This window comes from Wasmannia auropunctata, unplaced genomic scaffold (genome assembly GCF_000956235.1).
Source record: "Wasmannia auropunctata unplaced genomic scaffold, wasmannia.A_1.0 LD334549.1, whole genome shotgun sequence".
NCBI classification, from domain to species: Eukaryota; Metazoa; Arthropoda; class Insecta; order Hymenoptera; family Formicidae; genus Wasmannia; species Wasmannia auropunctata.
In genome coordinates, this window is record NW_012028341.1 from 94,570 (window position 1) to 110,305 (window position 15,736).

The 15,736-nt window shown below is 42.9% G+C and overlaps 1 protein-coding gene across 3 annotated transcripts; it reads left to right on the forward strand.

Annotated features, from left to right (window-relative positions):
* The first annotated feature begins 3,077 nt into the window (after nt 1-3,077).
* Nucleotides 3,078-12,407, forward strand: LOC105458296. Of its 3 annotated transcripts, XM_011703491.1 has the most exons (8): nt 3,078-3,221; nt 8,014-8,150; nt 8,378-8,502; nt 8,698-8,837; nt 9,880-10,091; nt 10,216-10,456; nt 11,040-11,284; nt 11,394-12,407. In XM_011703491.1, the coding sequence occupies exons 1-8, from the start codon at nt 3,212-3,214 to the stop codon at nt 11,622-11,624; spliced, it is 1,341 nt and encodes a 446-aa protein (XP_011701793.1). In that variant the 5' UTR covers nt 3,078-3,211; the 3' UTR covers nt 11,625-12,407. The 3 variants fall into 3 exon arrangements, with proteins under 3 accessions (XP_011701793.1, XP_011701794.1, XP_011701795.1); XM_011703492.1 differs by lacking the exons at nt 9,880-10,091; nt 10,216-10,456 and adding an exon at nt 9,175-9,204 and having other exon boundaries at nt 3,079-3,221; XM_011703493.1 differs by lacking the exons at nt 9,880-10,091; nt 10,216-10,456 and having other exon boundaries at nt 3,079-3,221.
* Nucleotides 12,408-15,736: the final 3,329 nt, after the last annotated feature.

Here is a 15,736-nt window from a genome sequence, read left to right on the forward strand (position 1 = left end):
CTGACAAAAAATTTATTCTGATAAAAATCTTTTCCTGGTCATTTGAGTCCTTTCTGGATAAACAATTTTTTTTAAATAAAAAAAGTCTTTGATATTTTAATGCAAACGCGAGGAAAGTGATATTTTATGGGGATTAAACTGAACGAATAAAATAAATCGTGAACCGCGCAACACACTCTCGAGCGTCAACAGTCACTTAAAATAGGTAGACAGTCGTAAATTTTATTTAGTGCCATACATTGGCGTTTTTTTATGTATCGTATACTACTTTGCGACGTGCGTCGAATATATTATTTTATTATGCTGGTCACTTCAGATATTTTATCATGCATGTTCTCAGGAATCGCTCGTTCGTCCTTTCTGAAAGCTGTAAGATAAAGTCTTCTTTTATCACGATATTTCGTCGTTTAACTTTTATTCGTTGCTATATATATATATATGTATGTGTATATTTTAACCTGTTGGTGATGTGACATATGATGTGTGCCTCGACTGTGATAGAAAGAGCGAGAGAGAGAGAGAGAGAGAGAGGGAGAAAGAAAAAATAAAGTAGCGTTCTATTTGCTTTTGTATGGCAATATCCGGCGCGCTTTCCGTCACTCTTTACAAGCGTTCTTTTCGGTCTACCTCGAAAATGAATACTCGTTCCGGACCTCGGGCGAGCCTCCGTTCAGAGATACGTCCGTACGAAAGGGTACAAGGCCAGCGACCGCTGACGCTCGTACCTGGCTTCGGTGCTCGCGGTCGGGACCAGTTTCAGGGGACGCGAGGAGGAAACCCGTGTAAGTACGGGTGAACGCAACCCAACGCGTGGAAACGATCATCGAGGTGAGGAGACCTCGTCTGCGATTCCTTGAAACTCTCCGTAACGCCCCCGAGCTATACCGGATTACATTGTACGTCTCGCGTGCTGCATCAGACGACGAGATGACGAAGTGACGTAATCGCCGTGCGAGTGATTGAAAAGCAGAATCCCAGGATTATTTTTCAATGCAACATGTTTATCGAGAGACCGCCGAGAGCTCGAGATTTTCCAGCGTCGGATATATTTTGGTGATTAATTTTTTTTTTTTAGATAAATCTATTTTCTCAAATATTTTGTTAAATAAATTTTGTTACCTTGGTCCCTTCGCGCTCGCTTTAGCGTCGAGATCTCGTCGCGCAGTGCGTCTCGTCTTGCCTAGCGCTCTTACGAGGTCCCCTCGGAACCGGTCAGTGCATCTGATGGTGCACGTGCATAGCTAAAGCTATACCACACTCGTAGTAGTCGAGCACGCTTAGTTTTACCGTCGCCGCATCGGGTCCGAATAATATTTTGTCTATAATTGTTATAGAGAGGAGCGTACACGTTGAGATAGATGAATATACACGATTTATATAATGTTAGATATTTACTGGCTGTTGAAACTGACAATATTTGTAAGAAAATTATATATAAAGTTATGTGGGCTTATTATGAAAATATATATAAGATTGCGAGAGATCCCAATTTATTGCAGTTAAGAAACAATGTAAAAGCGACTATTAATATTTAGTGTTCGGGATATTATTAATAATTTTCTATTCTTTTTTTGCCTTCGAGCCGCGGCTTTAATGTCACGTTATGCATAAATTGCCGATAGCGAAGCTAATAATTGACGTCAATTGTCAGCTGTTAAGAAATGCGTTTAGCAGCTTATTGTCAGCTAATAGAGGTGGTAGGTGAACAAGGTGTCATCCCGCGACATGCGAGATGCGCCTATTATAAATAATGTGTAATCGTCATTTCGCTGCAGTCCGCAATTATACATTTCGTAATATCTTGAGCATGCATACCAGTTCCCGTAGACATCGTATATACGCAATATTTTCAACATCTTTTTATAAATAAATTATCTTCAATCTTGCAACCAACCCATTGCGCAATCAATACCGCCGACGAAGATGCAACGGTGATGAAAAGCGCGATACTGAAAGTATTTTTAAATATTCTATAGTAAATGGCTTTTTTTTAATTACAAAAAAGGCCTGACGCGAAAACGTTTGATTTAATTAAAGATCGATACCGGCATCTACGTAAAAACTAAAGAAATTCTCGCCACAATAGACGTACATTTTTATCTGTGAATTTCTTGTGTATCTACAGTGGATCAAACGAGAAGACTGGATCTGAGTTTCTCTCGTAACAATCGCTGGTAACCGGCGACCATTAACCGGTTCTCCAGCGATAGCGATCATTTTGCATTATCAATTTTCCTTTCAAGAGCGCGCTGTGTTTTCTTATCAAAATTAAATCTAGCGCGTAAGAACGTATTTGCGCGCTAGATTTTATCAAACGACCTACGCACCTTTGAATAATTCACGTGAATCCATTCGAAATTATTAACGGAGATGTAATCATCGAGCAGGATCGATCGAGCTCGTGTCCTGATAAAAAAAAAAGTATTATTTCATAGTTATTATTACGTACCGTCAATTCGCCACGTCACACTTGCCGGAGAGACCCGTTCATACGAAACGGAAGGTTTATCTGTCCGATAATAAGGACCGCCAGATGCAGTCCAAATGAAATCATCGTCTAATAACGACTAATGACTGTGCGCCACTTGCTATTTGTTCCGCGCGTAATAGATACATATAAGCGCTTAATAACAATAACAATCCGCCGTGAGAGACAAATCGCGATCTCGTGAATCACCTATAATGAACTTTTACCGCGAGAACGCGCAGCCTGACGCGGCGTAGCGTACGTGATGATCTAAATACGAGCCTATCGTGTCGGGAGACGATATATAGCGCGAAACGCGAGATCATCAATCGGCGAGCGACGACATTCCGGTCGTCACGCAATCGTATTTAAGCCTAACGATTTTTTTTTTTGCGTCAACAATTAATCGGATCGGATATCTGCCTGGGGGAGGGGGATTCCGCGGAGAGAGGACGTGGAGCGGAATTCCATCCGCGGATCTGCATCGCCGCTGATCCATGCATGACTCATCTCGTCGCTCGTTAATTACCCGCTGGCATATAGCATTGCGCGCGGGTATATGCGTCGTACCTGGACATCGCGCAGGCGCCAGACCGGCCGGCACATCGGCAAATACGTCAAAATTCCGCGCGCCGCGTCGCAGTACGAATTCCGTCTTCGTGGTGTACGCATCGTGGTGTGCTCGCCCCGTTCTTCTCTCTCTTTTTCACCGGAGGATTTTGCGTATACAGCCAAAAGAGCGACATGGCAGTCTGTAAGTTTCTCGTTTACATTCGAAATTTTTGAGGCGAACTCCTATTTCTTACATATTTTATTACGTATAAGAAATATTACACTATTTCATGTAATTATATAATATTATGATTATTATTATTATTATTTAATAACTATATTGTCAGTTTGTAATTTTCTATTATGTTCAATTATATATTAGATAATATAATAATTAGAAAGATGGTAAGTGATAATAATAATAATTATATAATTCTAATATATATTTAAATAATTCGAACAAGCTCTAAACGTGGAGTAAGAATAGTTTCTTGTTTCTTTCTCTTTTTTTTCTGATACTACATTTTACGTGATCCTTGGTCGCAAAAACTGGTCGTGAAGTCTATTCCATTATTCATAACTGCGTATCTATTTCAAAGCGGCTATTTGTCAGCGAAGGCTTTGATTCGAACGGAAGCCGTAACATTGCATAACGTTGTATAGCGCTGAATTGACGTTGCTCCGAAACGAAGAAAGGTTTTCCGCGTGTCGTGTCGATATTACAAGATTCCATCTCGCGATCTTCTCGCGCCTCTTGATCACCTCGCGGACGCAAGTCGACGAGTCTTGTCCCGCGCGTTTCGTTTCTGTTCATCAAGCCTTAATGATCAAATTGGAGCGGGAATAGAAAAACTTTCCAGGCGGAGAAAATAGTATCGTCTCTCTAAAAGAAGCTACTGCGTTTCTTTACGAGAGGATCTCTCTAAATATAGAGCTGGGGCGCGGCTGCCGGTTTGACAAGCCGGCCGGCATCCCGATTCTCTACGACTCTCGAGCGACTCTCTTTGAAATTCTACGGACAATCGTAAGATCCGACGAGAATAAAACGTTCGGCAGCTGCCGACATCCCCCAAGAATCGATTCACTCGATTCGGAGAAGAGGTTTCACGCGCCAATTGGAGAAATGCAACTGGGATTTTTCTTCTTCTCGTTCTGGATTTCCGAACGTTCAGAAACGATAGAAATAGAAACCGAAGTGAAGATATTCGCAGTCTTATGCTAAATCGCGCGATAGCCGAGCAAAACGGTGCGCACGCATATATTTGCGTGTATAGCTTTTAACGCGTGTTTACGTCACCGCGGAAAACTTCTTTCGCTTTTTCACACCGAAGTTTATCACGCAAGCGGGAATAAATGCGAGAAACTTGCGCAGTTATCGCGGCGAGTTTGTATTCGTCTCGTCTTGGATATTGTCCGGCGACGAGTCCCCGCGCGCCCCGCCGCGCCGAGGCATGTAACGGTTTCACAGCAAAGCGCTCTCGCGATCACGTCATAAGAATGCGATCCCTCCGCGTCCTTGTGTAATCCGACTTCCAGATTGCGTTTCGCAATGCTCGCCGCCTCCGAGGCCTCCGCACCGCCCAGCGTCGTTTCCTGCCGCTCTTCTACCGCGCGCGCGAGTCATCTTCGCGGCCCGAAATCATTCTTCTTCCCGTCCCGAAAATTTGATTCTTCGATTAAATTTACTCTTTACGATTTAAGTGCAGAGGATCTTATTGACTCGACGCCTCCGCGTCGTGTTTACGACGCCGGAATGTCTCATTCCCTTCGTTATCTTTTCATCTCCCGTTCCACGTTGACGCCTCACCACGGATATCATCGGAGCGGAGTCCCTGGGAGCGTTTCGAAAATCCACGCGAACGGACACTTTTCCCATTCATCTCACCGTGAAATTGGAGCGGACTGTATATCGCGTGGCTCTAATTACTGCACGTAACCTTTGTCCGCGCGCCCTTTCACGTCACGTAAGGCTCCTCTTCGCGAGGAGGATCGCGCGCGGATAAAGAGCCTCGCCCGTGTGGAAGCTTTTACGTCAAACTCCGATCGATCGTCCCACGAAACTCGCGCGAAAAGGCGCGCTGCTTCTTCGTTACGTAACTGGCACGACGGAGAGACAAGTTCACGAGCAAATATCGTTCGGGAAACAAAGGGAAATGCAAACACTATACGATAACAATGAAAGAAACAAACTGTTGTTTAGTCATGTGTCAGTCACGAGTTGCAAAGGTGATCGTCGAGGTATATAGTTATAAATATCATTCAAACGTACGTCAAAGTGGGTCGCACGAGTCCTGCAGAAGGAAACTCTGTCGTTCAGACCGGCGGTGTAACATCGCCGGGAAAAATTTGGTAGGGATGTTGCACGTGCCCCTCATCGTCGGAGCAGGTGGCAGATTGGGCACCGCGAGTGCGGCGGCGTGGCACCTGTTGTGGCAGCCGAGTCTCGGCGCGATCGCGGTGGAACGACGACGCGGGTACACGTCGTCGCACGTCGTTTCACGCGTCGTGGTCCACCTTGCCGCGGCGAGGCCGCGACGACGACAGTTGCCATGCGAGGTCAATGGCAGCACGACGGCGAATGGCTCTACGAATAGGTTCTACATACCGTTGCGCCGAGCTATCGGCGGCGATTTACCGTGCAGGATATATTACAACCGGCGGCGGCGGCTACCTGGCGGCGCGAAGCCGCTCGGGCGTTACGGGCATCAATTTTTCCCGACGCGCGTCGCGCCGCCGGTCCAATTCCGTTCCATTCGTCGCGTCGTCTGGGTCGCGGGAGAGAAAGCAAAATCGCGAACCGATCGCTTTCAAAGAATTGGAATTGTTAGATTTATTCCGGGCGCGGGCGTGAGAGGGCAACTTCGCGCCGAATGGGAACTCGCACGCGCGGCTGCATTCTGACACGCTGCGCCGGTGGACGAGTGCGACCAGCGCTCGGTATTCGCATGTTGCGCAATGCGAATTGACTCAATGGCTCTAATTCTCGCGTTGTTATGTTAATTGGGAGAGAAGCACGACCCACATTACACAGTAGCTAATCAATTTGCCGCGCATTGAATTAACGCGATTCGAGCCGCCCGCGCCGCGCAAGCCGCAGGACGCCGACGAGATCCCTTCAGCGCGATAGGAGGATTCTCAAAGTATAATACAACCTGTGGAACGCTTAAGCTGCTCTTATCTTAATGAATTCTCTTGCTCCTCAAGAATTCTCTAAAATTTGCGCAATAACGATGTAATTATCGAGACGCGCCGCGCGATTCAAGATAATTAGCTAATTTTCAGGAGAGAGGCGGATTGCGGACTGATAAGTGGATAATTGAAGACTTTTGATCGTCTTTTATCGAGCACGTTTCCGAGCGATCAATTTTTCTTTCTTTTTTCTTCTCTTTCCCCGAGATATCGTGATTGGACATATAGCAGAAAAACGTCGGCGCGACGGCGGCGCGCGGCGATCATTCTGGATCGCGGACGTCGCGTAATGTGAAGTAATTGACATCGGAATAAGAATGACATCAGCACGGCGACGTTAGACCTGGTATTATATAGTACGCTCGGCGACGCGGCCTCGATTTTAGTATCGACGACGTATATACACGCTCGTCGCGACGCGCGTGCCCTAAAGGGGATCCGAATTTCTCTTGGCATAGCGAGGCCCGTGCCAAGTCGCCTCGTGGCAAGAGCCCCTTCCTCATTTACGATGCGTATGATGTCAGCGCGCGTTGCGAGCTAGCCGCTGACCGCAACATATATACTCGTCCAACTATTTATAATCGTTACGTTGACGCCGCGTCGCTCGCGCGCTATTCGGTTCTCTCGGAACAAGCGAAAAACACGGGAAAACGAAAAATAGATAAGAAAAAACTCACAATGTCGCGCTATCTCGCGCCGTGACCTCGGAATTAATGGTCCGACGCGCCGCGATTTCCGCGCGAGCGTCAACATTTCGCTGCGAAGAAGCTGTCGAAGCTATAACGATGACAGTAGATACCGATTTGCTCTCAAAGGCCGCTCGATTTCAATCCCTTGCGCGTAAAATGAAAAATCGAGGATTCGAAAGAATCAAAAGAAAATGAAAGAACCGACAGCGATTGTGTCGATTGCTTTCGAGTGGATCGGAATTCTTCATTATAGAGATGTAGAAACGTGATCTCACTGGACCAAGAATAACGGTTTGTTCAATTCTCTCCACGGCGAGTGGATCTCGGCAGAAAATTACGTCGCTTATTTAACACGTCACACGGACGGAGGATTTACGGCCTCGTAATTCGATCGACGCGGGGTACACGGGGGCAGGGAGGGGGGGAGGAGAGTGATTCAGAGCCTAGCTCGCGTGTGCACGAGTATCGAAATTATTGGCGCATCTATTTTTATGACCACTCGAGACCAGTTCTATGCAAACGTATTTTTTTTTTATTTTGCACCGAAGCGTGATTGCAAAATGACAGCGGCTCGTCCTTGCGGCGCGGCGCCGTGGTTTGATAACGCCGCGCCTCGATTTTTAACGAGTGCCTGCAGTTAAAAACGCACGGCGCGGATTCTCTCGCGTGCGCGCTACAGCGTGTGGCGCGCTGATTACGCCGAATGACCTTTGCGAGGGGCCCATCATTAAGATATTACAATATCGCGAGAATTGCGAGATCTAACGTAAGTACCATGCACACGTGTATGATTATCACAGCCGGCGCGCGATATCGATCGAGTCCTGCATTGCCCCACTTTCTATTGGCCGCTTGATGAATCCCGCTGCCGCGCGCGCGGGTCGGTCTGGCGTCGAGATGTCTCGATGCCCGGCATCGACGTGTCTCTCCGCGGGCGCGGGAAAACAGCAATCCGTAATGAGTGCTAATTTGACTCACGAGTCGCAGTCAATTGCGACTCCGCGGCCAATTTGTCGCGAGCAGCGCGAGAGAGGGCGCGAGTTCTATCTGATTTATTATACGATCTGATTTATTATACGACGCTTCCTGAAACTTCGCGCGGTCTTTCTTTTCCAGCGCTTAACACCGAGGACAAATTGGAGTACCATTTCTACCCCGTGACGGCCGGACAAATCCAGTTCCGGATAAAGGCGCCGAACGATGCACACATCGCTCTCACCACGGGACCCCAGGAGGGCGATCCGATGTACGAGGTGAGATAATCGTTTCGCGCCTTCCCGCGACTTTCATTATACACAGAAGTCGGGACGCCCGAGTAACGGCGGATATCCTCTCCGAGAGCCCTGGCAGATTCCTATCGGAGTCTGCCTCGACGAGTCTCGCGTCCACGACGACGACGCGCAAAAGCGTCATCGTATAGTAATCAAATTCAGCGGTGCAGCGGAGCGTTGAATATGAAGCGTTGTATTCCTTTCCTCAGGTCTTCATCGGCGGTTGGAACAACGGCAAGTCCGTCGTGCGCAAGAACAGAACCAAGCCGGAAGTGGCGGAGACGGAAACGCCCGGCATCCTGAGCGCGGATGAATATCGCGGCTTCTGGATCAGGTACTTATGGCCGCTCGCTCGCGCCAGATTCATTAAAGAGTCGTTAAGTTAATTGCTCGGCGGTACATTAATTATTACTGTGTGCTTTAAGCCGCTGTACAAGAGTCTGTATACGTCGAATGAATCCATCGTAAATTTTTGCGATGTCCTTATTTTTTTTACGTCGTCCTTTAATTTACTTTGCTAAACCCGCAGGTGGGACAACGGCGTTCTCACGGTGGGCAAGGAGGGCGAGTCGGCTCCTTTCCTGAGCTACGCCGACCCGGAGCCATTCGGGATCGGTTACTTCGGCGTTTGCACCGGCTGGGGTGCCACCGGTGAATGGCTGATCGAAGGTAGGCGTCGGAATTTCCTCTCTTACCCGCGATCTAACGATACACTTTCTTCTTCTTCTTCTTATCCCTTCGTAGCTCGTTGGTAGCTCTTCCCTCTTGATAATCCCCGCCTTATTTTACAGACTGTAATGGTAGACATCCAAGTAGTCACACAAGGTAGAAAATAAGAGAACGAGACTCCGTTTCTTTATTAGACTGTCTCTAGTAGATATAGCGTTGATCTCAGCGCCTATATTTCCTATATATATTTCCGTAGATAAGATTGATCACTTTCTGATTTTCCGATGATTCTCTTTCTGGTGTCCTTTCGGATTTCGGCATCGCGGCACTCGCATAGCCATATGCTGCGGCGGCGGTGACGGTGGTTGTACGTAATGTATTTGAGCAAAAACAAAAAAAAATATCCACGAGAGATTCCTGCGAGAGCGTGACGTAGTCGCACGTGGCGTCCCGTAGATTCTGCTTTTCTGTCCGAGTACGTTTGATGCCATCCTAGCACGAGTTATCCCCTCACCATCACGTGCGATCGACGGCTGGATTAAGAACGCTTCTTTCTCGCGAAGAGACTCGTTGCACCTGTGCGGTGGCTTTTAATTTGACAGATCCGAGAAGAAAACGCAGCATGTTTATTAATCCATCGTCGATACGCACAGCACGTTCGGCTATGATAGACCAGGGGCACCGATTGATTTCCTTTCAATCACGCATACACATACATTGATTGATACTTTAGATTTATTTATTCGACTGCTTTCCAGCTTTTGGCCGCCAAAAAAAAAGTCAATCAGTCACGTCAACTTAATGAAAAAGCACATAAAATAACACGTCGAATGGAGATTCCTTCAATTCAGAGAGGAGCGTATCGAAAGCAATACGCAGAATAGCGTGGATAAACGAATTATTTTAGTAAAATACGATAAGATATATTTTCGTACGTTGTAAATACCAATTTTTATCTTTGTAATTTTTGCGTAGATAATTTTCAAAGCTTTAAATTGATAATTACTTTTTAATCTTTCTTTCTTTCTTCACGCACAACAAGGTCGCAAACCCTTGAACACCCCTAACAAGCTACAGTACAAGTTTCATTCCGTGCGAAGCGGCTCGGTGCTGGTCGACGTGAAAGCTAAGAGCAACGGGCACGTCGCGCTGACCGACCGGAAGGGCGAGTCGAGTCCCATGTACGAGATCATGCTCGGCGGGTGGGAAAATCAAGCGTCGGTTATTAGATACGATCGTAAACAGCCTGATAAGGTTCGAAACGATAAATCGTGTACAGATTAATTAAAAATATATATATTAAACGGAACATTAGAGAGGCGTGCGCAAGTGTGCGTTCCTTTGCTTTCACGTGGGAAATTTTGCGGCCCCGCTATAGGTGCGCGTGGACACGCCGAATCTTCTCAGCGACCGCGAGCACAAGAAGTTCTCGATCACGTGGCTCGAGGGCCTTATCACGGTCAGATCGGGCGGTCCGAACGGCGCCGTCCTCATGGAATGGCGAGATCCAAACCCCATCGGCGTGAGCTACGTGGGGGTGCGCACCGGTTGGGGCGCAACCGGGAACTGGAAGCTCCGTTTCGAACATTATCCCGCAGTCGCTACCGGTCAAAAGAAACGTAAATGATCTCTCTCTCTTTCTCTCTCTCTCTCTCTCTCTGAACGGAGCCTGGCGGAGCTCCGCGATCGGCGTCGACGGCCGAGATTATAAGCCGTTCGTCCCCTCGTCAACGACCCGCGGCTGATGAACTCATAGAACGTCGACGCGATCTGCGGGATCCGCCGGCCGATAAGCTTTATTATGCTTGTTTGCGACGTTAAATCTGTATTACGCCCTCACGCACACACGCACACAACCGTTGAAACCTGGCTTTTAGAGAAACCTTTCCCAGAATCAAACAGCTCATGATGGCGATCGAATTTTTCTTATTTTTGTTAACCGTACCACTTGATCTTCACTCTTCGCTCACCGTCTGAATGCGCACTCTATTAATAGCATGGAATTTTATAGAAAAAAAATCACTCGTGCACGCAAACACATTATTGGTGAATTGGCTTGATTGGATGAGGACGAATGGTTGTATTTCCTTAATTTTACGTGATTACATCACGTTTTTATATTTTTCTTTTTTTACGTCGTGTCAGTGTCATAATTTCGAACGTTTCTTTCACACGTTACCAAGAATAAGGATGTATTTGTAGATCCTGGCACAACGCCGTCCGCGCCGTTGGAAGTTCGTCCAATCGACGCGGGAAGCGCGTGCTGGTGCGACGCGTCCGGCGGCATGGTACCACCTGACGCGCTCGAGGGTGGACACGACGACGAGCCCCTGTTTGTCGGCAGGGCTCACCACGAGGGTGCCCTCATCCCCGGCAAGGTGAAGCCCAGCCACTCCGTCTGCTACATCGCCTGGGGCGGCGCCGAGCATGGAAAGTCCGATTATCAGGTGAATAACAGGAACCTCTCGCCGATACTGCGAGATAATTCCGAAGACGTCTAAAAGGATCGATAAAGTGCAGTGGTTCCCTGTTTACAAAAACGTTTTCGTTGCGCAGGTTCTTTGCGGCTGCAAGCCCGTGTGGGTGCCGATAAGCGGCGGTAACATTCCGGCTAACGCGCTTCCGGGCGGCGAGACTGAAAACGGCGAGCCGCTGTTCGTCGGCCGTGTGCACCACGAGGGTACCCTGACCATCGGCAAGGTGCAGCCGTCCCACAACGTGTGTTACATACCCTACGCCGGTTCCGAGGTCGCCTGCGACGAGTTCGAGGTCCTGGTCGCGCAATAATCGTCCCGAGAGATTCTGCGGCCACGACGAAGGGAGAGATTCGCGATGGGATTCGTCGCCGACTTATCAGCAGTTCTACGGAGAGGACAGCGAAGCTCAGCGAGCTTTAAACAATTTCAACAGCAACCGTATTTGTAGAGCTGTCGTTGCGCAAAAAAAAAAAGAAAAAATTCAACGGAATTTCTGAAAGTTAATTTTGACGATTAAAAAAGAATAAATTTAGCGATTTGTGTATAGGTCACGTTTCCGGTCTGTCAGATTCTTATCAACGACTTATACTGTTTATTGATCTTGTATGAGCGAAATATGTTATGAAATTATACGGATAAGGAATCTCATGTGTGCAAACTAGTCTAATTACATAGTAAGTCGATAACGATGGAAGATACTGTAGAACTGATCGATAAGCCGGAGAGATGTACATGTTCGCTATCGTCTACGCAAGCGTTTGCTTTTCTGCACGGAATATGATTGCAGTCACGCTATAGGAAGAGAAAGCAAATCAAACGGCGATATATGCGCTATTATAGATATAATATAAATATATTTTTTTTAAATTGGCACCGGATATGCCATATCCGGTGAAAGCAATGTTAATTGTTTCGTCGTCGCTCCATCGGGACGACCATGATTCATAGACATATATTTTTATTCATGGTAGAAGCTACCGTTTTCTAACGCACAATGTATACCACACATATATGCTTTTCAAAGAGTATATTTTCGGATTATGTATTGTTACGAGATGAATAGATTAAACGTACATCCAGTGAAGTAAAAAAACCTTATCGCCTTTTTATTGCACCGCAGAATCCCATAGCAACAAGATGAATACTATCTAGAATGTTGAGAATTTTTTAAAAATTCCAAGAATTTTACAAGTTCGAAAATTTCAAATCGCGAAGATCGAGAATGTCGAAAATCGACAAAGCCGTATATGTATTCTAAAAAATAAATATTACAATCGATATTTCATGTATTGAAATTAAATATGTAGTCTTATATAAAAGATAACTTTTTAAAATCTTAAAAATATCTGTAAAATCTTAAAGGTAATTTCTTTATATAGATATAACTGATGACATCGATGAGGTATTATTAAAAACGGTAACTCATGACTTATCCCCGGGCCCATCAGATTCATGACAAATGGGTCTGATGAGCCCGCGGATAATTGAAACACGTTGACATTACCAAACATTTTTGTACTGCAGAGGGTAACAAATACTAATTGTTTTACGTATATAATTTCGAAATCACTATTTTATTATCGACAGTGAAAAGTTTTATTTTTCAATTTTAGCAACGTTCAAATTGTTGTACATATACACGTATATCCGTATACAGTAAACGTTGCAAAAATTGAAAAATAATGTTTTCACGATAATAAAATAAAGTGATTATTTGTTACCCTCAGTACAACCAAAATGGTTGGTAATGTCAATGTTCTTCAATTACCCCCGGGCCTACTTGACAATCACGAAAATTTGTCGACCTTTCGAGAGTTTGGCCGACTGTCTTTAAATGAATTTAATAATATCTCGTGGGTGCTAATGAGTATTTTTCACTTTCTTATTCTCATATGACGAATCACCAACGCCTCAACGTACATATTAAACTACACGTCTTAATTTACAAATAAAATTTAATCGAACAAAAACAAACAAAATTGTAAAAATTTTTCATCATCCCCGATTTCAATCAGGACTTATTTGCGTTGTATAAACATTTATACTTCATTATTTATTACGCTACAAATTTATTTTTAAATATCATTAAAAAATGCGCTAGAAATATATATTTTATATACAACGCATATAAAATAATGCAACAAAAAAGACATTATGTAATATAAAATTATAGAAAATTATATAATAATATTATATTGCATATAAACAATATTTTTTATGTAAGTTACTTTATTTAACCGATTATACTAGCAATTTGCAAGTCATTAACTAAACTTGGAATTTTTCTAAGCAAATTATATTTAATTTAAAATACAAATAAAATTTAGATTGGGCTAGAACAAATTAGCCCGTAAATGCCCTCCACCACCCCCGCCAATTATAATCAGCGGTCCTCGATCTTCTATCCCAGGCAACAAGCTATTGCATGATGTCAATATGATGACAAATAATGTTTATAGTTTGCTACCTGGGTGGCACGTATTCATATACGTTTAATTATATACATTTATATCTTATTTTTTATATAATGCCTTTTACATTTATATACAACATATACATTTACATTTTATTTGATGTAATCTTTTAATATCGAAATGTAGAGGCCCGCCACCACCTCCGTTGATTATAATCAGCGGTCCTCTTTTGTTCCAAGTAACAAGCTAATACCAATATGATGACAAATAATGTTAGTTTGTTACTTGGGTAGTATGTATTTTTTTAAGGTTACATACATTTATATTTTATTTTTTATAATATATTTTGATATCAAAATGTGCAATAAAAAGTTTCAATATACATATGTATACAAGAAGTCATAATATCATAACGACAGAGATCGAGTATATTCGATAAGTTTTCCAATTATATATTTTTAATTTGAGAATTTATATAAAATTTAATTGGACTAAAATGAATTAGCTAGTAAAGGCCCTCCACCACCCCCGCTAATTAAATTAACGGTCCTCTTTTGTCCAAAGTAGCTATATGTCATCAATATGATGACAAATAACACTATGCTACTTAGGTGATATGTATTTGTTTATGTTTATGTATTTTTTTATGTATATGTATTTATATACTCTCTAAATTTTCTGGAGTGACTTTTCACTCTTTTGGAGTGAGATTCATTCCAGAAAATTTAGAGAGTACATATATTATTTTGTAATGTATTTTGATATCAAAATTTACAATGAAAATGTATGAAAAGTTTCAATATACAAAGTACATAACTATATTACTATAACTACAAAGATCGAGAATATTTGAAAAGTTTTTCATATTTTTTTAATTTGAGATTTTAAATAGAAATTTAATTGGACTAAAACGAATTAGTCCGTAGAGGCCCTCCACCACCCCCGCCGATTTTAATCAGCGGTCCTCTTTTTTCAGGTTGCAAACTGATGACAAATAACATTAGATTGCTACCTGGATTGTATGTTTTAATTCACAATATGATTAATTTTATATTATAATTCATATTTATACAATAATTATAAAACATGTTATTTATCATATAATAAAGATGTTATAAAGATGCTGTTAAATTACAAAATGCTGTTTAAAATATGACAAAAATAACTATTAGTAACATAATAAAAAATTGCAGGATTATATGAAAGCGTCAAAAATACATATGATAACAAGAATTTTATTAAATTTATAATTACTAAAATATTGAATAATAAAAATTAACGATAATTAAGTATTTATTTTTATTATCAATTTGAGATTATATAAAACTTATTAAATTTTATCTAACGCGAGCAATATTGCAACCAAAAATGTCGGTAATAAATTTATGTGTTATGGTTTCCCGTCGTTCAAACATTGATCAATTGTAAAAAAAATTTTACAGCAATATTCAACGCACAAAAAAATAAGCTTTAGAGTAAGGCAATGATTAAATTAGAAGCTATATCGCGATAAGAAATTAGTACAGACAATGAATAAATCGATTGACAATACCCATAATACTACTTTTCGAAAAAGGTAAAATCTAATGTTAATATAATATGAAATATTTATAATTTATAATATCTATTATTGTTCGTTAAAAATTTAATACAATTCTTTATTTTGCGTTTTTTTTATGGAAGCGCAACTATATTTGATTTCAATAAAGTACAATTTAAACTACCTATTAAACGCATACGAATGATTGCCTTCGAGGTTTACATTTTAAAGTTCTATGAATTTTAATAGATAGCGTGAAATGATCGCGATTTTTTCGCGAAGAAAGATGGATAATTGGTCACATCGAGGTCCCTTCATTGAGTATACGCAAGTTAGTATCCGACAAAAAAGAACAATCTTCATGATGCAGAGCAAACATAATGTGCTCTAATTCTATATTGAATTCCGCAAGGTCCATCCACACAAAAAAGTTAAGCAAGATCGGAAGAGCACACGTCTGAACTCCAG